The following is a 25,835-nucleotide window of genomic DNA, read 5'->3' as shown; positions in this document are numbered from 1 at the left end:
ATGACACATTACAAAAAATACCACCAAAATTGATGGTATGGTGGTGCAGTGGTTAGCACTGTGGCATCACATTAAGACGGTCCTGGGTTTGGCAGCCTGTTCTCCCTGCATGTTGTCCCTGTGTGGGTTCTCTCCAAATACTGTGGCTCACTTCCACAGTTGGTAAAATGAAGTGTGCATGGTTGTTTATCTCTTTGTGTTAGCCCTGTGACAGACTGGTGACCTGTTTAGGGTGTGCCCAGCCTTTCGGCCAATGATAAGCCAGGCTATGACACACACGTTTGCTCTTATACAAAAAGACTAAAGCTGCAATCTGTGCCTGCTCCACACAGCCATGAGCAAAGGTCAAACACTGCAACATCTTGTTTTCATTGCGGCGCCTCTTGTTACAGTGCATAGTTTCAGCCTGGTTCCATTTCATTTCACTCCACCACCCTGCTCTTTCCCAACCTTCGTGTAACGAGAACACTGGGAAACTGTTAAAAACTGCACCGGGGTGTGTGGGTGGCAGCATTATTATTCACTTCCCCTTGTTCTGTAAATTAAAGCTTTGGTATTGACACTAAAAACTTTTGAACTCTCTGCATTGTGAAACAGTCAATCTGCTTTCAATCCTTTGCACAAGGTTTCATTTCTTCTGAAGATGACGGACAGGAGGTGGGAGTTTCAACAAAAGCAAAAACAAGTTTGCAATTGGGACCTTACAGAAACCTTATACTTTAAATTTAACAACCTTTTTGTGTGCCAGCTTTCATACTGTCAGCAGCATCTCTAACTGAACCTACAGTGCCTTACTAGAAATGAAAGTGGATAATGACCCCACGGAGAGGAGGGGGATCTGTCAAGCTATTATGATTTTAAATTCTGCGGTATGTTGAAGAAAAAAAAAAATGGAGTCAAAGGGAGCATCAGCCGCATATTGAAAATTATTAGAATAGATGATTTACAACTGTAACGTTTCCTAAAACATAATATGGACACCGCTGTGCATAATCACTCATTTCTTTGACTATTATAATAAAAGAAATGTTATCCTTCAGCTATAAAACTTAATTGAAAGAAGTGTAAATGATTTTTTTTGATAACTGTAATTTCTCTTTTTAAAGTCCTCTCAGTAGACTTGTGTTCAGTTTTGTTTTTTCATTTTAATTGAGAAAAGCAAGAGACTATATTTGACAGCAGGCCAAGAGAATATTTTATGAAGTCTCCCAGGGAGCTTTTTTTGATGATTAAATATATTTTTAAGCCTCACCTCTCCTTCCCGTGTCCACGATCGTCCATTCTGGGGATATTTGACCTGGGTCTGTCTCTTCTTCTGGCCTCCATCAGCAAACTTGCACAGCAAAGGCTCTGAGGGAGCTATAGAGTGAGACAAGGACAAACACATTTATAGATTAATCACCTTATAAGTAGGAGAAAGTCAAACTATATGTTTTAGGTTAAATTTAAAAGATTACACTTAAAGTGTTTTATGCTACAGCTTAAATAAACTAAAAGTTAGTTGGTCCTGAGTTTAACCAACTGCAGCCAAAAACATGTACCCTTCACAACCAGCATTTTGCTTCACATATTTGACTGATTAAGTAAAGAAATTTGCATGGCTATTTACATTGTAGATTCTCATAGAAGGCATCAAAACTATGAATGAACACATATGGAGTTGCGTAGTAAAAAACAAAAACAAAATTGATTTTAGATTCTTCAAAATATCAATCCTTTGCTTTGATCACTGCATTGCACACTCTTGGACTGTTGTTTCTCTTTACTTGGCTGATTGGTTCTTGCTATAATATGAATTCTAACATTCAAATAGGGCTGACTTCTGCACAACACAACTGATGGTGCCAACCCCATTAAGAAGGCAAGAAATTCCACAAGTGAACCCTGATAAGGCACATCTGAAGTGAAAACCGTTTCAGATGACTACGTCAAAAAAAAGTCATTGAGAGAAGTCCGACAGTTTCTTTGAGGAATCTACAACATAAAACAAATTTAGAGTTATTTATTAAAAATTTTCTTTGCTACATAATTCCATATATCTTGCTTCATGTATTTAATGTCTTTAGTAAGTATCTACAATGTAGAAAGTAGAAAAAAGAAAGAAAGAAAATATTAAATGAGAAGGTGTGTCCAAACTTTTGACTGGTAGTGTATATATTTAAAATATTCCATGATTTAAAAGCCATTAAGCTTGTATTTACCCTAAAGGAGACAAAGATCAAACAAGAAAGACCCGCCAACAAATACAACTGAAGTAAAGTCCTGGCAAAGGGGCAAACCCATTACTGCTGTTCACAGACTCCAAGTATTTTTTTTAACCTTTGTTTAACTAGGAAGTAAAATTGACATTAACGCCATCTTTTTGTGAGACTGTCCAGGACTGACATAGGCAGATTTAACCTGGCATGTTATTTCGTTTTATTCTCTCCCCAGTGGTAACTGAAATGAGCTCACCCACAGAAAATGTATACAAGCAGAGAGGGTTGAACCCAGAGCTCTGGCTCTGAGGCAACAGTGCCCAAGCATTCACTCGTGGCAATAGATTCTTAAAGTCTTAAAAATTTGCATATTATTAATGATTATGTTAATTCATCCAACTAAATCTAGGTAACTGAATGTAATTTTTCCGAACTCTTGAAATATAGCTTTAAATATGTTCTTCGGTTAAATCCATACATACATCAATTTTCTGCTGTTTATACAGGTGCTGCAGAGGCAGAAATTTAAGCAGAGATGCACAGGCTTTTCTCTTCCCAGAAACCTCCCCAAACTCTCCTTGGGGGAAACCGGAGCATTCCCAAGCCAAAGAGATACAATCTCTCCCGCGTATCCTGGCTCAACCCCAGGGCTTCCTCCCAGCTGGACCAGGAGTGGGCACTCCAACCTTTCTGATCGAGTACCACAGCATCACACTTATGCTTATTCTCATGCTAAGCGCTTCTTATTTGGCGTGAGGTGCTACAGTGCAGTGAGGTATTTGCTTCATAAAGACAACAGAACCATAATAAAAAAAAAGCAGAAATGAGATCCTAAGACCACCTAACCCAACACAGTCTCCACTTATCGCTGTCCTTAGACAATCTGTTAAAAAAAATTAATCCAGAAGCACCTTTGACGTGGGCAAAAATCTAAAGGCTAAGGCCAGCCATCCGGCCAGAGTTGTGGGGTACTCCCAAGACCTGGCTCCAGAACGGGGCTCCCAGTACCCAGAGGTTTTCTTCTTTGTAGGGGTCTGGCTCATCACCTAGGCCCAATGTGCCTTAACCTCCTAGGACCTGGCGTCCACATATGTGGACATCACATTTTAAGTTATTTAAACCAAAATGTTTAATTTTGCTCTACTAGGGCCTGATATCCACTTACGAAGACATTATACTGCTGCTGTTCTATCAAAATTTTAAACGAATATCCTTATATGTGGCTCTCATTTTTCTTAGGAACAAAAATCAGGTAAAAAAAAAATCTGGTAATTCTTTGTTTTTACATTCATCGGGTCCCAATCAGCCCAAATATCAAAGAGAAATTAAAAATGCATGCCATGGAAGAGTTCGGGTCTTAGGAGGTTAAAAGACTCTACCGAGGGCATATTGCCCTTGAAAGCACTAGGAACTATTCTTCGAGGTTGCATCTCAACTTTATATATGTTGTGTTGGCATACAGAGCAATTTTGTCACTGTCCAAACATTTCCACATGCAACTGTCAATCTGTCACAGCCACCAAGGCAAATGTAATTTCTTTCTAGGATGCAAAAACTCTGAAGTGCTATACTGCTTCAGCAGAGGCAAACTGTTGGGACAAGTCTTCTATTCAGCTGGTAAAGACTACTCTAAACCCTCAAACTGAATAAGTCACATACTTTTATGCACTCTTAACCCCTAACAAGCCGCATACTTTTATGCAATGCCTCTGTTTTTTTATTTTATTTTAATATATCCACAAAGTGAGGTTTTAACTCACTGATGCATCTTTGAAGAGGCTATAAGCTGGCACTCTGAAATTACTGTCAAATAGGATAAAATGGCAAAGAAAGTCAAATCAGCATCAATGTGTGTAGTATCGATTTTTTTTTTAAAGAAAAGCAAAACAACAACAAAATCCAACTGCAAATTGCAATATCTTGAAGCTGGTACTGACTAACATTATGAATGCCAGAATAAACTATGCAATTATCTTGCCTACTTCAAGAAAAAATATTTCTTCATCTAAGTAAAGTGAAAAATGAGAAGAGGTATTTTCAGTGGAGAAAACCATTTAGAGCTTAAAGACTGAGATGAGAGCTCTTTAGAATGCCTGGGGCCATGACGGGCACTCTAAGGGTAATGATATAAAGACACATTTCCATTTGATTATAACACATTTAGAAGAACTTTTTCATTCAACTATGTTAACTTGATTTTGTCCAACAGGTCACATGGTGTAGCCTTCTGTTGTCATCCTTTGCTTTTCATCTTTCTGAATCAATTCTTGTCTTTTACCCGCTCTGCTTCATGCATTAAATGACCTTTACTTTTACTAAAATCACAGATAGTCACACGGATGCAACAATGGATGGACTGAAGATATTTGGGGGGAAAAGAAAAGTGGAAGACGTCAGTTCACCTACCACATTAAGTTTAAAGTTATTATAATCAATTATGATCAAAAATAGTTAAAAAATATCACATTTATATTTTTGATTAGACATAATAACTAACAAAAATACAATCATAAATTATAAGTTATTTCTTATTAGACACGTGTCCTGTGATTTCTATTTTTTAATGTGAAAAGCTATCTACCATTAACAGTGGCACTCAATTTAAAAATAAAGGCTGCATTTGTTATTTTATTTGTTATTTTTTTCCGCTCACAGCTGTGACAGACAGAAGGCTATGCTATTGATGGCAGATAATTTGTCAAGTTTATATTTGCGATACTTTGTCTGTGTTCTATAAAGACAAAAACATCAGTTGATTGAAAATAATTATACATTAATTATGTGTGTTTTGAAACTTTCTTTTTATTCTCCAGCTTTAGCACAGTTTGTTTTCTGGCACAACAGATGAAAACAAGTTTCTTTTATTGTTAGAATTAGTAATTAAAAAAACAAGTACCTAAACATGAGAATGGAGAATTGTAAAGCTTAGATGTCGTCACCCATAGATGTGACAGCTGGCTGCTAAAGGATGAAAAACAATCTTTTAATCTCAGAGTTTTTCTGGATTGGTTTTTCTTCATTAACGTTCTTGATATTCCTAACAGCAACATCCAGTAAGCAAAGCAGCAACATGACAACAAGATATTCCTGTGAGGTAACTACAGGAGTTGCAGTGACCTTATTTAATTGTGTTTATTTTAAGGCCCTGAAAGCAGCACACATTTTATCCACACAGACTTAAAAATGTAAAACATTTTTTGCTGTCAGCTGTTTATATACCTGATCTTATGAAATGACTCAAACATTAAACACCGGCCAGCTGCTGTGGGCCACCGTTTGCAAATGCATATGCATCAGTAAAGTTAGACCGATTTGGCTGCATCAGTGCTATGGAGCTGCTGCAGGGGTTGAATATATTAATCTGGGGAAACAAATTGGAGAGTTTCAGAAGCAGTTTCTGTTTTTAATAGATTTTTGTTCACTTTTGCCATCTCATTGGATACCTGGAGTTTAACCCTATTAAACCTCAGGTATCAATGATTTCATAATTCTGCCAAACAAACAAACAAAAATAATGAAGAACAAAACTACCATAAAACACAAGTGAGATTTACTGGAACTGTGGAAACTAAGCAAATCCAATTATGTCAAAAGCCTGGATTTATACTTTTATATTTATATTTTGCATTGATTGAAACTGTATGTGCAGTATATACAGGGTGTTTCTGGTAAGAGTCGAGTTTTGCCAGGAGGTAGGCAACACTGTGCCTGGTTAATGTAGCGCAATCCATTGCCATTTCCTGATTACCGGACAGAGAGAGAAACACCAGAAGCAGCACCCAAACTTGGACAAACTGCTTCACACATGAGTATCTATAGATTGACATCTGCTGAACAACTAACAACGTAACAATAAAAAGATCCTAGTTATTTTTTTCCATCATGCTTTTTTAATTAGAAAAAAAATATCCCCATTGCTTCCAGTGGAGAGTCGATTTATGCCAAGCTGCTTGGCTTGTAATTTGCTCGAGGAACTTTTTATGATTTTATGGCTGTGTCAGTGTGTGCCTGCTTGAGTGAAGGAGCACAGAGCCAATGGCGTTCATATCATCCTGTAGACAACTGTTGACAATTTTTACATCTCATTTATTTAAACAAATGCTCGATCCTCTTTGCAACAGTGTCTACAAAATAAGGTGACATGAAACAGAAATGCAAACTTTTACTTTCCGACTTGTTATTTTAACAGGGAATAGAACATATGAATGTCCATCAGCATGTAATGATGCTGGAAGTTGGGAAAACTGCTAAAACTCACTATGCACATAACAAAAACATTACGTGACAATAAGTACAGATGTAAACTGTTCAGTTAAAAGTGGTCAGCATTAAACCACAACTTGGGATAAAATTATTTTCTGATTCTAAAATCCGTATAATTAGAACCTGCAAAACAAAGCAATCACAAAACTGCGACATGGGTAACTTGCAACTGGTGGGTTGCACAAAAGGTATATAAGGCAAAAAGCATTTTGCTTCCCAATAAAAACAAATAAATAATAAATAAAATAAACCCAAAGTTCACCAAAACTATTAGGTCCACACCAACTCTGATCAGAACAATAAAGGGTGAGTTGTTAACATGTGTGACGTAGGTCACTGCTTATTAGGAGAAAAACAGCAAGCATGTCTTTAGAAATGTTATAGTTTGGGGTTGCTTTGCTGCCCGCGGAACCGCATAAATTGCTGTCACTGACATGCATATCACAGAGTACTTGAAGATAATGTTAGACTATCTGTCTGACAATTGATATCAAACCAAAAGTGGCCCTTTCAATAGCATAACGATCCTACGAACAGCTCAAACAGATAAAACGTAAGGTTGTGAAAAGGCATTCTCCAAGCATGGACTTTAAATAGAAATGTTACATGGAGGTTCAAAATAAGCAGTACGTACAAGAAAAATCTCAAATATTTCACAACTGAAGGAATTTCAGAAAGCTTCTGCCTGAGCAAATGGCTACAACAAAATATTATTAATCTCATAAAGGGGGCAATAATGGCTTATGAGGGCCATGGGATACTTACTGTTCCACAAGAGAATATTCATTTAGTGTAAGTTATTAAAAAAGGCTGTCCATGGATGTACTGATGTATTTTTTTTTTTTTTTAATACGGTAAGCACAAATTTGTAAAACTGGTCTTGCAAACCAGAATTTCAATGGAGCACCAAGTTTAAAAGATTGATTTACCTCCAAATAGATAGCCAGTGACAATGTCTTACCTCCAAAATATTAAATGGGTCTCTTATCATTTCTAATCTGTAAGTGATTGTGGTAAGACACACACAGCAAATATAGCAAAATTAATGACTTACTGCCCCTACCAGTACTTGTGTGTAGCACTAGAATATACAATATAAAAAAGCAAAAGAAATGTAAATCACTGCATTATCAACACACTATATAAAAAAAAAAAATTCAAGAAAAATATGAAATTGTAATATTGTAATGTACTAGTTTCAGGAGACGCCTGAATGAGCAGAATTATGATATCATGCATTTCTCCTGGGGAGGAAAAAATATGCACAATACACTTTGCAAATCATTTTATATTCATTCATGAGCACAACGTGACAAGTCATAAATAGTGAAGATGATAATGACAACAATGAATGTTATTTATTCCAGGGAGGTGAATCTAGCCGCCACTCAGTCAGGGGTCAACAAGTGCAATACATCAAGAGACAAGATTACCTGTAGGAAAAGCAAATAAAAGTGGTGCACCGCATTAATTATTCAGCTTGCTTTCACAGCTTCGTTTCCACAATCTGTTGTATTTCACAAGGGTGCTTTAAAAGAAAGGAGGACACTTTTAATTGCTAGTTTGACCCCTAATGTTCGCACTCCTCGCTCTATAAGACACAATGTGATGAATTTATGATGAATTTGGGTACAGCTGTGTCAGATCCTTTTGGGCATATCAAATTACCCAACGCTGTCATAAACAAATGCTTGGATATTTGGTTTAGATTGTTATCTTATTTATTTATTTATTTTTAACAGGACATGGGGGTGATGCAATAAAATGCAATTCTAATCCATTGACAAGAAAAAAATGTAATTGCTGAATTCAGGAGTAACTTGAAGCCCCTTAACCAAAACAACATTCTTTTTTCTTAAGGCTTTTTTCCTTGTAAGCATAGAGCAGGCAGATAGGAGAAATATAGTTTTGTATGAGAACTCTCAGCTCAATTTCTTAGGTTTCAGGGGGAGGCATGAATGACTAATTAGAATCTGTGTAGGAGCTTGCCCCAGCAATTTAAGAAACCACTGAGAAAAATCCCTTGTAGCTAGTTAGTAGAGCTATCATTTAAATAACTACATGGTCAAATCCCTCCCTTATACTGTTACTACTACTAACAATAGTAATCAATTCATTTTCTTAGGTTTATAAATTCAGGATTGCAGTGTAGCTGAAGCTGAGCTGTGAGCCGAGAGAAGGCACCGGACAGGTCACCAGACTTTGGAAGTATTACACTTCTGAGAGACAATGGGACGGGGACACACACACACACACACACACACACACACACACACACACACACACACAAAGGATTTATTTGTACTCATTAGTTAAGACTTGCAGCAGCAATCACCGTGCAATTGTTTGACTACAGTTTTCTTCTGTTAAATACAACCATTGCAACATGTTATCCATCCAATGCAAAAACACGACTAAAGGAAAAAAATGGCAACAATATCAGAAACATATAGTGCATGAATAAAAATAAAAATAATTGCCTCCTAAACCTAATAACATAAGTCTTTCACATCACTGTATAGGCCAACTCTTCTGTGCAGAATTGTTTGAATTCAGCCACAGTGAAAAGTTTGAGTATGAACTGCCTGTTTAAGTTCGTGCCACAGCATCTCAGTAAGATTTAAGTCCAGCCTGAATGTGCATGTCTGATTGTGTCTGTATTTAGGTGAATGCAGTGGGGTTGAGAAAAAAAAAGTCTTTTATTGATCTGAAATAAAGTTTGCAATCTGTGGCATTTTATGTTCAGCCAACAGGACTTGTTCATAGGTAAAAAGGTGGGTGGCTTGTACTGTGAACAGTGAATCACATACTGTTACCAGTTGCTGAAGCTGTGGGATATTGCAAACTGCGGTAGGGCACTAAAGAAACTGTTCAAACTCCAGCAGGGCAAACATACATTTATTTCAGCTCTAGCTAGAGGGACACATGGGAAGAAAAAGGAGGGAAAGAAAAGTATGAGGAAGGATGAAAGGTTATTCTCGATATACCTGGTTAGGTGCAGAAAATTATATTGATCTTAGCTTTGATGCTTCTAAGCCACGCATCAGTCTTTAGACAAGTAGAAAGACTTGGCTTATGAAGACAATAAGGGGTCTATCATATGAGTGGGAACAAATCCTTCAAATGGGAAAAAAGTTATTTAAAATAAAATCCAATCCATTAGCAAATATAGGAAGTCGCTCAGTTGGAAAATGGGATCCAGTCCCCAAATGTGGCTAAATGAAGAATCCACGAGAGGCTGAAATAAGTATGTATTTGTAACACTGTTACCAAATTGCAAAAAACAGCCAGGTAGGTCAAACAAGGTAGGCAAAAAAAGTAAAGGAGGGTTAAATAAATGTTCAATAACACAAACAACCAAATGGAGTCAAAATGAAAGGAGAAAAAAAAAAAAAAAAAAAAGAATAAAAAGGGATGTTAACTCCACTGTCATACACATTAACAGACATAGGGAACAAAATGTGAACGTATTCAACTTACTAATATGAAACAGCCTTTTAGTCACATAAGAATAAAATGTATTGAGGCTGAGATGTATTTAATGAGGCATTATGCAAAGATGGAAGCAAATATTTTGCAAATATCAGAACCTGATGGCATCATTGTTATTTGGTCTCAGTTTCAAAAGCAGCACATTTTTATACCCATACTTGTGTCTGAGTGTTAAACAGTGCCTTGAAAAAAAACCATATGTAAGATTACAAGTCTCACAGTGCAATACTTCCACACAATCTTTTTCTCAGTAAAGCATCATTCAGTTTTTCCTCTATTATCAGGAACATCAAATAAAACTCAGTTTCCATTTATGAAAGCATTGAGCCGCTTCACCAGTGAATAGGGACTTAATGCCTCATGATCTTACGAGACATTTAAGGCTCCATGCATTTTTAAAGCTCTCTGATTATTATAAAAACTACTGAATGATAACATGCTAACTCAGATTTGGATTTGGTTCATTCTTGTCCCGTTTGCCTTATCATTACGGGAAGGCAGGACAAATAGAGCTATTAAAACTACAACAGTATACGCCATATCAAACAGTGCAAGAGGAAGAGACACAGTGAAAGATGAGATAAGGAGAAAAAAAAAGAGGGGGGGGGGGGGTGACCACTGAGTGAACAAGAAATGTCACTGGACCAGTACAAATAGTGAGCGATTAGGATGTGAATAGTGTGTTGAGAGAGGAAAGACTTCCACCGCTGAAACCAAAGGAAACAGTGTTTGAAGTCAACATTGAAATGGTCTTCAGATTTCTTTACATTTATTTTTATTTAAATAAGCACTGATTTTAAATTTGTCAACATTTATTAAAGTTTAATCATGTCAAGCTTTAATATAAAGGGATAAGGAAGAAGAAGTAGAAACAGAATTATGTTTTCACCTCACAGTATGGGGACATAACATTATCAAATGTTAACACAGAGCAAACACCTACTGTCTGCACTTAATTTACATCTTAGATGAGAATCTCAAATTTGTGGCTGATGATTAGGGGTAAAGATGTTTACAACTTAATAAATACCTAAGGAATCTAATCTGTGAAGCAGAGATATAATTTAAGTAATTTAAAAAAAATTCACCTGCAAGCCACTTTGCAAACCACATCCACCTTTCATGCCATGGCAGTCATATCAGTGTCATATCAGATGCCTGCTGTGCTTCTGATATTCTGTGCTGTGTCTTAATGGTGTGGTTCCCTACTGCACAATAACTGGGAGAGATCCTTGAGATCAACCACAAGTTTCGAACCAAGGATCCTCTTCCTGTGAGGTGATAGTGCTAAACACTACATCCCTGTGTGTTCTCTGGTAAAATAGCAATGAACATCTTTTTGATCTGCAAACCCAGACTCTTTGAAATTCTAAATGAAATGTAAATAGAGCGAGACCAAAGTATAAACAAAAAAAAATAGGAGTCAAAAATCTATAAACTTTATGGTAAAACGGGCTAACAGAAGTCCTGGTCATGTGATCAATGTAAGCATTCATTCTGAAGCTTAAGAGTTAAATATTACTGTTGGCTGTGTGTAAGAAGCAGAGACTGTGGTATGAATCAGAGAAATACAGGCAAAAATCCACAAACATCCTCGTTCAGTGACATGCATGCATATTGTTGACTACACTGCACCAGCATAGATGCTTTAACCTTTGATAACATTTTTTAAGGCAACAAGTATAAGTAATAAGCAGACAAACAACAAAACAAAGTACAAAAGCCTGTCATAATGTCACAGCAGCATCTTTGGAAATGTTACAGACTGTCAGTGACACAGAACATAAATCTACAAAACCTGGCTCTGGAGAGACACTTTGTTCTTAAGTATTAAACGAATAAGCACAGTATGTGTGTCAAAGTCTTTTGTGGAGGAGTACACAGGCGGACGGGTTCTCCCAATTTCAGCGGTGTGGGAGTGCAGTAAAATTTAAGCATTCTGTACACATCCAAACACATGTGCGCACACACAGACAACAGATGTATAAAATGAGTAAACGGAGTAGATAACCCCGGCAACAACAAGCAATACACTCTTTCAGCGTAGAGGTCAGTGACTTGGTGGACTTAGCAACTGTATTTGAATGCAAGACTTGCACTGTAAACTAAGAGCTGACTATGAACTCAAAGTGTACAATCACCTTGTAAAAGCTGATACGTTCCACTGCAGTATTCACTTTCCTTCTTGTCTTGGTGCTTTACTGCTTCGGAATTGCACTCGTTTTTATGAGTAAACAGGACTTTCTCACAATTTTACATACTTTAAAAATATTAATTTAATATTGGATAAAACTGTATGAATAATACTTTTTAAAAAGATTTGTTAAATTGACCTATGATTGTTGATCACACATGTGATATTCATCATGTTGACCTACAGCGAATCAAAAATTATAATATCACCTAAGAGATATTGGCTAGTATGTATTTGATGTGATTAGAGTGACAAGGTATACACCCACTTTCTTCTCCCTAAAGAACCTTTTTTTTTTTTTTTGACTCTTACAGATATGTTGTTGACTTACAGAGCTATCCAGCAGTGGACCAAGACGTTACACATTCACCAACAGGGGACTGCTGAGCAAGCAGAGGACATCTTCTCCTTTCCTTCTTCAACATGCCATAAATCACACTAAAAATCACGCTGAAACCCTCTGGTGACGTTTTAATTTTGGCCAGGAGGAGACCGGCAGGTGTGTGAATGTTAAAGAGTATGCACAGCAGTGCCTCTGCAGGCTGGAGAAGCTGGATTTTAATGACCCGCTCATACACATTGTTTATTTGTAGATATTTTGTTTGAATGAGTATCTGCCCCAGGGAGGCTATGAGACCCCAGAGCTGATATTTAACATTTTTGCTTACTAAGGGGAGACAGATTTTTTATGCACGGTTAGATATTATCTTTTGTAACAAAATATAAAGGATCAACTTCAGTCTATGGCTCAACTAATATTAAAATAAATGAGCAACACAGAATACAGACAAAAAATGAAGTCTTAAAATAAAAAAAATGACAAGGAAAAGAAACTCAGGAGCAAAAAAACCCAGAACAGACGTACTGACAGAACAGACGTACTGACAGAAAAATTCTAACATACATTCACAGCTCATCAAGGAAAGAACTTAAAAGAAGTCAATTCAATTCATCCAAAAATTGTCTAAATTGAGGCTAAAAACTTGGTGAACTTTATAGTAACACTGCATAAGAGAGAAATATAAGCATAGTTCCTGCTGAAGTTAGCAATGCACTTAAGTTCAGTCCCAACCAATCGACTTAAAGCTGCTTTAAAAAAAAAAGTAAAACTAAGTTGTGGGCTGCACACGCACCTGAAAATATTACAGTTTTAAGACTGACTACAGACTTGCGTGTTATACTGGATTAGTAATATGAGCAGCTCCTTTCACTTTGTGCATGATAATTTTATCCATAGTTAGCATGAAAATGCTTCATGTTACTCAAATATGCATCAATACACACTGAAGTATCATTAAATATATTGCAATTTGTCACATTAACTGTGGGCAAAAGTTAATAAATGTATAAATTATTAACATAATAATCCGTTGTGGGATTCCTCTTTGCAGCTTTGATTAAATGGACCGAGGCAACAATCTATAACTGTGATTACTTTGACAGCATATAATCTGAAAAAAGTGTTCTCAGCTTTGCCATGGAAACCAACTTGCAAAGTCTTGTGATTTTCACTGTATTAATTATTCTTATACGAAGAGCTGTGATGTTATTTTTCTGTCAAAGACGGACAGAGGCTGCAGACAGAAGGGGGAATGGATACATCTTTAATTTGCTATAAAATTACACAACTATACCACACAATACACAGTGCATGTGTGTGCCGTACTGCCAGAGTACAAATCCCTCTGTCTTTGAATTCCCTTTAGTACACCATACCTTATCTTTCTGTATCTTAATCTTGTCTCTGAGCTTTTTTCCCTTCAAATACCGTGACATCCTCAGTCAAATCCTGATCATTTTCTTTCTCCTCTTTTTTCATGTCACCTATACATCTACTGATATCCCTCCACCCCACCCTTTTCAAATGTCTTCAGCTCAGAGTTAAAAAGGCATCAAGTTTTTGCTGTTTATTGAGGGAAAATGTGGAGACAGATTGTTTGCCTTGGGAGCTGCTTGTCTGATGTTTGTACATGTGCCTCATTGCGTGTGTGCCTCAGTCTGCATCTTGTTCAGAGAAAGAATTAATCACTCACATCTTCCTGCTAAATAAGCTCAAGGAAGTTCAACGAGTGGGGGAGAAAAAAACATGAGAGAGAGAAGATAATTAGAGAAGATTTATCAGTTGCATTGACCGTGAGTTGGATGTAGACTGACATTGTAATACCAAAAGGTGCATACAGCTATAGCATGACTGCAACTGATAAAACCTGCCATAAATTCATGAAAAACTGCTGAAAACTTCGAACTCCATAACGCTGACTTTGATTAAATAAATGTGACCACACAACTTTGTCAGCTTTCTGACACAGTTCTTTTCTTGACAATACACATTGAAATTTTATCAAAGATGGATAACGTTCAGAGTCTACGGGCAGGATTTGTAATCTCAGTCTCAGAATGACACCTACCAGTCATGCCTGGAGGGGTTTTCAAAAATTTCCCATTGAAATTTTGAATCACCACATCACACTTCTCTGTTGACTCCATCCTGGGATGAAGAAAAATAAGAGGAGGAACTTTAGGACAATTGCTACAAAATACAGAAGCTACAATTCTGCTTAGTTCAACATGCACAAAAGGTACTGAGGTTCTTTAAAAGTAATCCATCCAGATATAAGGGCAGTCTTGTAAGTGCCTTCTGGTTTATGCATCTTGGTTATCTATGAATGCCTGAGAAAAAGGCCTTAGGTAGGACTGTGCATGTCTGTGTGTTTGTGTGTCTGTTTTCTATGGGGTTTCCTCTCCTTTGTCCCAGTTTAAAAGCTCCATTCAGTCTGATCTGTTGTGTGTCATGTCCTCTTTGTCTGCCCCTATTCAGCTCTGCTCACCCAATCACAGCTCAATGACTAATTGCCTGCTTGGCAAGCAAAAGCCAGTGTGTCAGTCTCTGTGTGTGTGGAGAACAGCAAAACGGTGACGGTGACTGAAGAGTTAGAGGCTGTGTGTGTGTTCGGGATGGGAACACGCATGACTGTGTGGGTCGTGGGTTTTGTTCATGTAGCCAGTGACCCTGAATGTAGCCGACTTCATTCTAATCACTGACACACTCTAGGATGCAACTGAGAAGGCCCCCCCTCCGTATACACATACATTCAAAGTGGATCTGTACAGCTAAAATACCTTCAGCTGCAAATGGAAACGAATCAGCTCAGGATCACATTGTAATTATCTTAAAGAATGTGGATTATAGTAATTATATTAACATTTTTTTTTATTATGTGCCTAATATGTAATTATAGCAATCAGAATAAACATATGGTCGATAATTCACAAGTTATTTTTTTCCCCTCAGTGACCTTTAAGGCAGTGCAGTAATATCTAATATTTAAAAAAATTAAATAAAATCAAAGCTAGTAGCGGAAAGCATAATCTCAGTAACTCAAGAATCCCAAGTATCCTGCGGTACCTGGCAAAGCCAACTCCTCTGCTAAGGCCATTGGCATCCCTCAGTATCCGCGTGGAAATGACGTGACCAAAAGGCTTCAGCATGTTCTCCAACTCCTGCTCATCCATCGACACAGGCAGGTTAGATATGTAAAGATTGGTGGGGTCCTGCTCCTGTTGCTGTGAAGAGAGAGGGGTAGAGGGTGAACAATCAGTGTCAATTCAAACCAGGAAAGAGCAGATGCATCTGTTTATGCAATGTGTAAAGGACTTGAGCCACCTCTCGTTTCGTCATATTTTGCTTCCAAGGAGGCAGATGTACTTGTCGTTTTTTAAAGTGGTTTTGAGCAACGAGGCTTTCTTGAGGGTCTTTCAAAGTTTCAAAAGTGGACAGTGGCTGTTTTTTCACAAATTTTCAGTCCAGTCCTTGTACTTCACCTTTTCTTAGGAATGTTTTTAAGCCACTTAAAAATGACATGAATGTTCAAGCATAAAGGAATCAAACTAAACAAGTGAGCCAGTGTTGTGCCTTCTGTCTACATCTAACAGGCAACTTGGCAAACAACCACTTTTAAATTTGTATGTTTAGGCACTTATCTGGTAGCAGCCTGCTGCAATAAACATGGTGGTACCCTCTGATTAGTGGAGTATATGAAAAATTGTAACAGTTTGAAGGGCATAAAACTGTATTTTGTACCAACAAGGTGATTCCCAAAGAGCTATTACATGCAAATTTATCATCTATTAGCATGGTGTGCAATGTGTGCTCCCAAAAAAAAAAAAAAAAAAAGTATCTGAGGAAACTGGACAATTGGAGGAAGTCATGTCCTTAAGAAATAGAAACAAAATTCAGGACCTTCAGGTAATCCATCTACTGTTCACAGAGGACTCATCAGAAATGGTGTCAGTGCAAGGAGCCATTTTTAAAGAAGGGAAACGAAGAGAAAAATCTGAGGTGTGCCAAATCATCACTCCACTGGACAGAAAGTCAGTAACAGGCCGCATGTCGTCAGTATGTTCAGAGGTGTACAACGGTGAGTGTCTCCATTCCAGCTAGTGGTGTCGACGGCTTGTTGAAAGTAATGGAATTATGAACACAGAAAGGTACGGCCAGATTTTGATACAGTACCATCCCGAAATTGGCTGTGGCTTCAGTTTTAGCATAACAATGATCTCAAACTTACTGCCAGTGCAGCAAGTTCAGATTTAAACACACACACACGCACACACACGCACACACACACACTATCAGTCATGGATTGGCCTCTGCAGAGCCATACCAAATATTAACTTTCAAGCTTGTCACAATTTTGTCTTCTGTTTACAGATTTCAGTAAATCCCTACACCCGTTTCCTATTTTCCTCAGAAAATATGAAATGAGAGGTGACTCAGGACTTAACTCTTAATTCTCTCAAACTTAAGCCAGTAAAATGGCTGCTCATCAATAGAGAAAAGGGGTAAAATATTATGTTACAGGAAAATAACCATTTCATCTATTCATTCATAATAATTTAGCTTCTTAAAATGTGTTACAAATATAAAGTGATGGAAATGGAAAATAGACGTTGACTTAACACTGCATTTTGTGTAAAAGGTTCAGAAGCTGACTATTTTGCTTCCCCCAAATCTGGTTTTCCAGCAATAAATGCATTAAATGTTAAGCTGTTTGTTTCCATGTTTATGACTGAACACTCCACTGCAACATATCTGTGAATTTAACTCTAGAAGAAGCATATCTTTGCAAACGGGAATAAAAATTTCATTGAAAAGGCAGAACATTCACTTCATGCTCAGACCCCAGAAGCAATAAGGAAACCCCCTCCAGATTCATAAATGTTAACAGAGATGTATTAAATTTTTCCAGGGGAATGAAGGAACCTCCTCCTTATGTGCTTCTCAGTTAGTTATACTAGTATACTTCAATTATTTTTTGCTCTGCTTGGCAGCGCTCCACTGAAATGATCCTCCGCAGGAGACCAAAGCCTGTGTGTGTGGTGCTTACAAATTAAAATAGCATTGAATCTAGAAAATGGTCTGACAGAGTGGTATTTTTTTTTTTTTAAACAAAGGATTAAGTACAATACATGCACGGTCCATAACAACATGATTTCAATCTATTACTTCCGTATTTCATGAATATTATTAGACATTCCCCAAGAGTTTCTGTTGATGCTGTAAATGGTTCTGTGATGTTTCATAACTCACAACTGCTGTAATCTAATGCTTATGCAATGCTTATGTACATATCCACTTTAAGCTTGGTAATATCTTACAAATCATGAGGGCAGATTTGACTCATGACCACTATAAAACCTACAATTTCTGTTCTTGGCTTTTTCTAAACTAAAATGCATTTTGACACAATCAGCAAGGATAAGTGTCTCCAGAGTCTACAAGACATTTCATAACATAAATAGTGTCACTACTCATTTATATGTAACAATTCTGCTGTTATAATGCAAAAATAATTCAGTGTGTAGCATGTAACATGCTGTAATTCAACACAATTTTATCTCTGAAGCAACAGTTCACAGCAATAATATTCGTCTTAAGGTGCTTTATAATGTAAAGGTAAAGATCCTACAATATAAACATTGGCATATACTGTAAACACATGGTGAGTAAAAACAGAAGTCCAGCAAGTTCATCAAGTAAAGATGGAGTTTGTCTCCCAAACCCTAATAGCTGAATGTTAGGGTAAGTTCTAAGAACCACAATTAGGCCTGTGGCCCAACAGTGAACATGGTACTAGGAGGTCTTTGAGACAGGATGGGGCATGACCATTCAGGCCTTGTAGGTGAAAGTAAATATTTTAAATTCAATTCTGGATTTAAACAGGGAACCAGCCCCTAGCCCTGTGACCTGTCCAGCGGTGTGCCCTGCTTCTCGACCTATGATAGCTGGGATAGGCTCCACATCCACGATAGGCAGTCATGGCTATGGTTAATGTTTGTGTTGAAGGACACAAGCTTGACAAAAATAATTAGTTAGAAAGTAAAAGCAGAAAACTAAACATGTCCATGCCTGGAGTTTAATTGATTTTTGTAATCTGGCTTTACACTGTAGAGCGATAATTATATCACCTGAACTGAAGTGTTTTCTAATCATTGTACATAAGGGAAGCATAAGGTGAAAAGCATCAGTCCCAGCTTTAACAAAAGTACAAATCAAAGCTTTGCATTTGCTTAAGTGTTGTGTTCTAGTATCTGTAGTGAAATAATGCAACTAACTATACTAAATGTTTCACTCAGCTCAAGCAGGACAAACACTGTCGGAGACCGCGACAAGATCATTAGTAACAGTCATTAGTGCTGTTTCTGTGTTACAGTGTACAACAAACCTGACTAAGAGTCTTCAAAGTGACCATTCCTCTGCAAATTACTGAAAAATCTGGAGAGCAAGTTAATAATGGCTATGATTATAACCTATAAAGACCAATTACAAATAAAGCTTTATTATACAGCAAAGAAAACCAACATTGCTTTTTGCAAAAATAATTACTACTTATTTTTCTTATTTGACTAAATAATTGCCATCTACTGAATCAAGCAGCCATTTAACATTTAAGTTCTGTCAGTCTGAAAATCATGTACGGTGCTACAGTAGAGTGTTACAACTTATGTCTAAAAATGTATCGTTTCATGCATCAGTTAAAACACTCGACTCCAGGTACGCGACGGCCAGCTGGAAACACTTCACGCAAGTCGAGCTGCCCGAGATTCACAGAATTTACAGTAAATGTTACATTTTTGTGATTTATATCGTTATCGGGACGATAGAATTCTTATATCGGGATATGAGATTTTGGTCATATCGCACAGCCCAGGCCAGTGAACACTCTTTCAAGGATGAGGAAGTACACATCTTGGACAGGGAGGAAAGCTGGTTTGAGCGTGGAGTCAAGGAGGCCATTTACGTACCTAAGGGTACATCTTTTGCCATCTTATAATGCTGTGATTGCAGCCATTCCCCAAATCTGTGAATGGTATTCATGGCCATTGATCAGTGGTCTTTGATCAGTGGGTTTTGGTCAGTGGTTGTTGATCAATGGTCATGAGAATTTGCATAATTAAGATTAAGGAACTGACCTCCCAGCCCATTGTTCCCTCAGTGGGCTGGTTTCAGTCATTATGCAAATGTACTGTTTATAAGATTGGGGAAACCTGCTGTCAGCTGAGACTGAAGAAGTCACTTGGATGAGTGACGAAACGTTTCTCCCACAAAACGCTACGTCCAGATGAACAGAATCATCTTTTTGGAGATAAACGACGTTTTTATATCGTCATCCGATATATATCATTATATCGAACAGCCCTATCACCAAGGGGTCCTCCTTGTTTGAAAGAGACCAATGAATATAGCCCAAAAAAAGTCTGTTTCTATGTCCATACGGCCACCTGACCGTAGTTTTAAGACAGACTTGAAACACTGTGATCTCATCATGAAAACATTTTAATAAGGTCTGTCTTGAAAAGCAGAGAAACTACAATTTACACAGGTCTGAAGCGAGCACAAGACTTTGATGATTTCAGTGATGTAACTCTTTCAGGGAGATGACTCTGAAAGCAATGACAGATACTACAGCTGTAAAATTCTGCAGCTTTGATGTTGCTTCTTTCGTCTGTCACTGCTTTTATAAATGGGAGCGCACAGAAACATGCACGCAAATGTAAAGGAGTATGTCCAAAGTCAGAGGCTCTGTGTGGGAAGACAATTATGTCATCTTACATTGGACACTCAGCCAAAGGAAAACCCTTGCTGATGGAGAGATATATTCAGATGTTAGAAAGAAAGGTAAAATATTTCAGACTTCTTCACTGAACTCGTTCTGCTGATTCTGAGTCACTGATTGCATAGATTGCTTCGGTCACAGTCTGCCAAGCTTGGGTCTCCCACTTTCCAAGCATCTCTGGTGCATGCAAAGAAAAGACTTCAGTGGATGAAGAAAACATTTAGATTTAAAGACAGGCTCATCAGGTAGCTCTTTTATTGCATAAACACAAAGGTATTCACACACAAACACATGTACACACACCCAAACTGCTGATCTCTAAACCTTGGGGAGCCAGTGGCTATGATGTGCTGTGAGCATGGTTTGGGTCTACTGCAGAGAAATACGAAACTATTCTGAGACAGAATTGTTCTGAGAAATCTTCTTTACCAAGGTCACCATGAAGGCATACAATTCACATATTTTTCACATAATTTTCATGCCGATTAAACCATTCAATGACCCTTTGAGCCCCATCCTAGAAGAGACAATTTCAGTCATGAAAGAAATCTAAAACATATGATAACGGTGGTCACTAAAGCAAGTTTGTATTGATTTGCATCTACCTTCCCCCCACCCTTTTCTTGATGATGGTGGTGGGACGGTTCCCAAACCATTCCAAAGAAATTCCTTCTATAGCATAACAGAGCCACTGGGTCCACTTACTGTGGAGTGGCACAGTTTCCATTTTTCTTTCCTGTAATTTGTCACAGACACTGGAAGCACAGTAAGGACAGGGGTTGATGTCTTCATGCCCATTATAAAGAAAAAGAATGAGTATGTTAATGCGGGCACCTGAGTTTTAAAGTGGTTAAAAATGTTATCGCCACACAAAGATGATCTCAAGGATCTTTTATTATGATTCAAACAAACAAACATGTGTGTCTGACGATACCGTGAGTTTACTAGTAATGAAAATAACACAGAAAAATCAATTTTTGCTTCAACACAGAGCTTTGATTTTGAAGAAATAATCTACCAATAATACTGGCAGGCCAATATTGTTGGGTGATATTAGCTATTAGCCAAAATATTGGTGTGTGCATTTATAACAGGCAATAGATGAAAATTTAATAAAGATCAAATAGACATGAAAAAAAAAAATATCCTCAAACATTTTATGTTGATGTTGCATAGTTTGTCCACCAGAAGGCACTCTGCAACTTCCCTTTTGGAATGCCATTTATGCAACCAAAGCTAATCCAATCAGAGTTCGGCAGAGCATAAATCATTAAATAAATAACTACACATAACTGAGAAATCTGGTCATGTTTCCTTTGTCTGAAAGGAAAAAAAAATTGGCTAATATATCAGATTTCCAGATTTTTAAATCATCTAATATCGGTATCACATCGATCTTAAAAATCCTACATCAGCCAGGCTCTATTATTATTTGTCAACCAAAGCCTTAATATAACATGTCCAGTGGATTTATATAGCTATGTGAAAAATTGTTACAATGCACAACCAGTTTTAAGGCTCTCTAAACTGTAAAAACCCAAGAGAAGATTCAGCAGTGAAACACTCCAAAGCTAATAAGGGAGAAAGCTGCAAAACTCTATCGCTGCACATCCAAGTTACAGGAAACCACTAGAGAAATCGCAGAGGAAACTAAAACACAGCAATTAGACTGTTGAAAGTCTGAATTTCTGTCATTCAAACAAATAAGCTGCAGAGTCTATGCTGTGCATTACTCTTACTGTGGTACCACTGACAGAATCCCTCTCCTGCTGTTTGCAAACCACTAAAAGATTAAATGGTAAACCAGAAAATTTCCTAACCCTGTGGTCAGTTTGGTCATCATGTGTCTTATACAGTATCTTTCAGCAGTTCGCCAATTTCAGAAAAAAAAACTGGGTCAGCTGTTTAGGCACACATTTTCCATATAGTTTGTAATTTCTCTAACAAGGGGAATGAATGCAGAAAAAACAAGATGGAAGTCATAACCTCACTACTATTCTTCTAAATTTATGTCTTTCGTGCCTAAAAATTTTAGGCTCTCTTTCCATCATTCTTATTGGCTCCATCGGGGGAAATCTCGTGGAAGATGAGCATGAAAATCAATGGGGGCAATGTAATGTTTTACTGTCACAATTTAAATTTTACTACAATACCTCCTTTCAAAACAGATTTCTGCACAACCTGTGCATTTGCACTGCAAGTGGGATATGAGCTAAGGTGCTCTGGAGCACCCAGACGTGAATGAACTCTACTTGACTTTGCTTAAAGTTGCTGTTTGCACAAAGTTACTTCACAGTGATCTCTCACTCTGCATGTTGCAAATGACTCACTTCTCTCTTCCTCTGTCCCCACGTCATTCTCTATGTCTCACTCGCTCTCTCTCGTTGTAACATCTGTCGCAAGCTGGAAGCTGCTTCACACCAACTGTGCCTCTCTCTGACTGGGTAGCCTGCCTGCCAGCTAGTCAGCCAGTGTTTTCAGCCCCATTAAACCTCATTGCTGCATTACTATAACAGGTCTATGCCTCTAATGCTCCTACACTGCAAGGCAAAGGCACCTGCTGAGGAGCTGGAGGGTAAAGCGAGGGCAAAGCAACGGTTAAATATCTGTGAGAAATGCCAGATCAGTCTGCGTGTCAGTCTGCATGAGCTGAGACGGTACTCGAGCATCACTTTTCTCCGCAATTCAGCTCATATCTGAAATCCCAACACTTCACATCAGAACTAACACTTTATTACCTCCCACGACCCTTAAAGAAATGAGCAGGAATTGAACATGTATGGAAGGAAAGATGAAGAAAAACAGTGTAGACAGAAACGCTTTGAAAACAGACAGCTGACCACTTTCAACCAGAAGCAGGCTGATTTGAGAAAGCATTATGTGTTGAGTCTTCCTTTTTACCTAATCCATCCATTCTTACTTCTCCTTCACTCACCTCCTTCCAATGCTCTAACCTCCTCCAATCTGTTCATCCTCCCCCTTTTCTCTCCTTTTTTCCCCTACTTGCTATTTGCTGCTCCTCTCTGCTCAGATTAAAACCTAATCTCCTATAATGGTAGCCTTGCAGTCTAAAACACTATCTGAATGCTTAATTAATATTTAAAGGGCAGAAATTTCCCTCCTCTCCCTTCTCATTCTTTTCCCGTCCTCCTTCCACTTTTCTCTGCTTCTGTGTCATTTTCCTTCATCTCTCATGGCCAGCTCTCGCCATCTGCATTTCTAACTTCTTTCATCTTGCTCTTCCTTAAGTTCTAATCTTTCATAATGATTGTCTGAGTGTCTAAATGCTCTCTAACGGCTTAATCAATACTTAATGAACATACCATAAATACTTTATGAACCCTAAACCCTGAAATCCCCAGGGTTTCATTAGCCATGGAGATATACACTTTTCTACATCTTCGACATGACTGGAAGCTCACTGAAATCAACACTGGATACTGATTACATCATCATTTAGTCTCTGGTCAGTACATATTATCGTAGCAATGGCAGCTGCTTCTAAGTTACGTGTGTTTATGTGTCTGTAACAGACAGATCATTAAAAAATTGTCTATGCAAGATGCCATTTTACCCAGCTGTAGCGATACATGGGATGTATCTTTTGTAGTAATTCTAACGCTTTTGATACGCCACCCACACATATTAAACTGCTTTGCAATTCCAACTACATGTCAATTTATTCCTAATGGATGTGTGAGTATTTTGAGGGAATTGGGTTTGATATGCAATAGGGCACATGCCCTATTTAATCATCCAGGTAAGAAAATCCCAAAAAGTTGATTCTGGTCATCTGGGCGAAGCGTTTTTCAGAGGGAGAAACGTTTCATCACTCATCCAAGTGACTTCTCCCACTGAAAACGCTGCGCCCAGATGACCCGAATCAACTTTCTGTGAGTGGGGCACATGCTTTCAACATCCAAACACACATTTTTCAATCAAAAATAAGATAAAAACGAGACAAATCCATGCACTCTGTAAATTCCAGTTTTCTGCTCTGGTTAGTTGGCTACAAAAGGTCAATTAGCTTAGCTAACCTTTAAAGGATTGCAGTAACGTTCCAGGATCATTAAAACTGTAGTTCAAGGTTTTTCGAGTGATGACATATGAGAATATATTCAGAAGTAGAAAAGCTGTTTTCCACTCTGTGACTCTCTAGTGGCTGTGAAGTGGCAAAGAAACCCTGATGACTCAAAGAAATGGCATCACTCTTGACTAAGTGAGAGACTGACTATGTTTCAATGTTTAATTCAATTACAGGACAGTTTTTTTCTTCCACAGGCTTCTAACACTGCATCTTCACACTCTGTATGACTCATTTCAAGCATTAGGAGATGCCTTTCTAGATAATTGGCGCTACACACACACACACAAAGATCTCACAGTTACACATAAAGCGATTAATCCGTTTACCCATCTATCCATTAATTTACATGTTTACTTGTTTCCTTTTCCCTCTTTTCTTGGACTTCTCCCCTGTCCTGGCATTGCAATTTCAATATGGCTTCTTCCACTCTTCTCATGTTTTACTCACTCTGTCTCTACTGTGTATTAAAAGGCCAGTAATTCGTCACAAAGTGCAGTTCCTGCTGCACATCAGTGTGCAGGCTGCTCGTCTTCCAGCCGCCCAGAGCTGGAATCAATCACCCAATCCTGAGACACTGAAACCATCAGGGAGGGTCAGACAGAGGAGAAAGAGACACACAAGACAAGTACATGGAGAGGAAGACAGAAAGAGTGTAGGTGGACATGCAGACAGAAAAGCCTTGTGTGGATTAAGTAAACATTTCCTTGACTGGATACAGACAAAAAGGTTTCATAAGTTGAGCAATTTAATTTCCCTTGGGTGTGATTTGAAATAAGAACAGAAATCATGAGATAGGCAACATCAATAGACTAAACAAAACGCTGGTCCAGATGTAACGTTCCATCAGTCATATTGCTTTTTTTGTTGTTGTTGCTGTTTATTCTTCAAAGTGACCACACAAATGTAACTTATGAGTGTGGGCCTGATTCCTAGCAGCTGAGTAGAAGTGGTGTCATTTCCTGTGGTTATGTGGCTGTTGTTGCTTTCTGGCACTGCGCTGAATCTTTTTCATCTCAAGTTTCTCATCTTATGCGATGCCAGCAGAAACAGGTGAGTGATCCCTGTTGGGATTAAGACTATGCTTTTAGCTGACTGGTAAAAAGTTTGAGGATCCTCCTTGAGAAGTTTTTAAAGAAAATGTATAACAAATGTTACATTAATTCCTTATAGCTGATTGCTAGAACGCAAGGTAATAAGCCATGGGAAGATAGTACTATAACACAAAAATCCAAGCACAAGGATGATACACACAAACACCTCCACAGCCCACCCTGTGTGCACATTGTACACACACTTCTCTCTATTTAGTTCTCCCTTTCTTTCTCTTCTGTAGTACTGAATGCTGTAATCAACACTAATGGGACTCAGCTGTTGGCCAGTCTAATTACCTGGAATGCAGACAGATGATCACTGAAGCAGGCCCACACACACACACACACACACACACAGAGAGAGTCAGGTTTCCATCACTTCAGAGGACATTA

General features: G+C 38.0%; 1 protein-coding gene across 1 annotated transcript in view; it reads right to left on the bottom strand.

Annotated features, from left to right (window-relative positions):
• Positions 1-25,835, bottom strand: part of rbms3 (RNA binding motif, single stranded interacting protein) — a 121,580-nt gene that overhangs the window by 21,175 nt on the left and 74,570 nt on the right. The window contains exons 5-7 of the mRNA XM_085366258.1: positions 15,554-15,711; positions 14,556-14,635; positions 1,253-1,359 (exon numbers count right to left, since the gene is read on the bottom strand). Coding sequence (XP_085222384.1) covers positions 1,253-1,359; positions 14,556-14,635; positions 15,554-15,711 — 345 coding nt within the window. The remainder of the gene's footprint in view (positions 1-1,252; positions 1,360-14,555; positions 14,636-15,553; positions 15,712-25,835) is intronic.

The sequence above is a fragment of the Diplotaxodon limnothrissa genome, linkage group LG11 (assembly GCF_057381915.1).
Source record: "Diplotaxodon limnothrissa isolate DT_005_m linkage group LG11, D_limnothrissa_male_GT1.1, whole genome shotgun sequence".
In the NCBI taxonomy this organism is placed as follows: domain Eukaryota; kingdom Metazoa; phylum Chordata; class Actinopteri; order Cichliformes; family Cichlidae; genus Diplotaxodon; species Diplotaxodon limnothrissa.
This window is presented reverse-complemented; position numbering and strand designations above follow the sequence as displayed.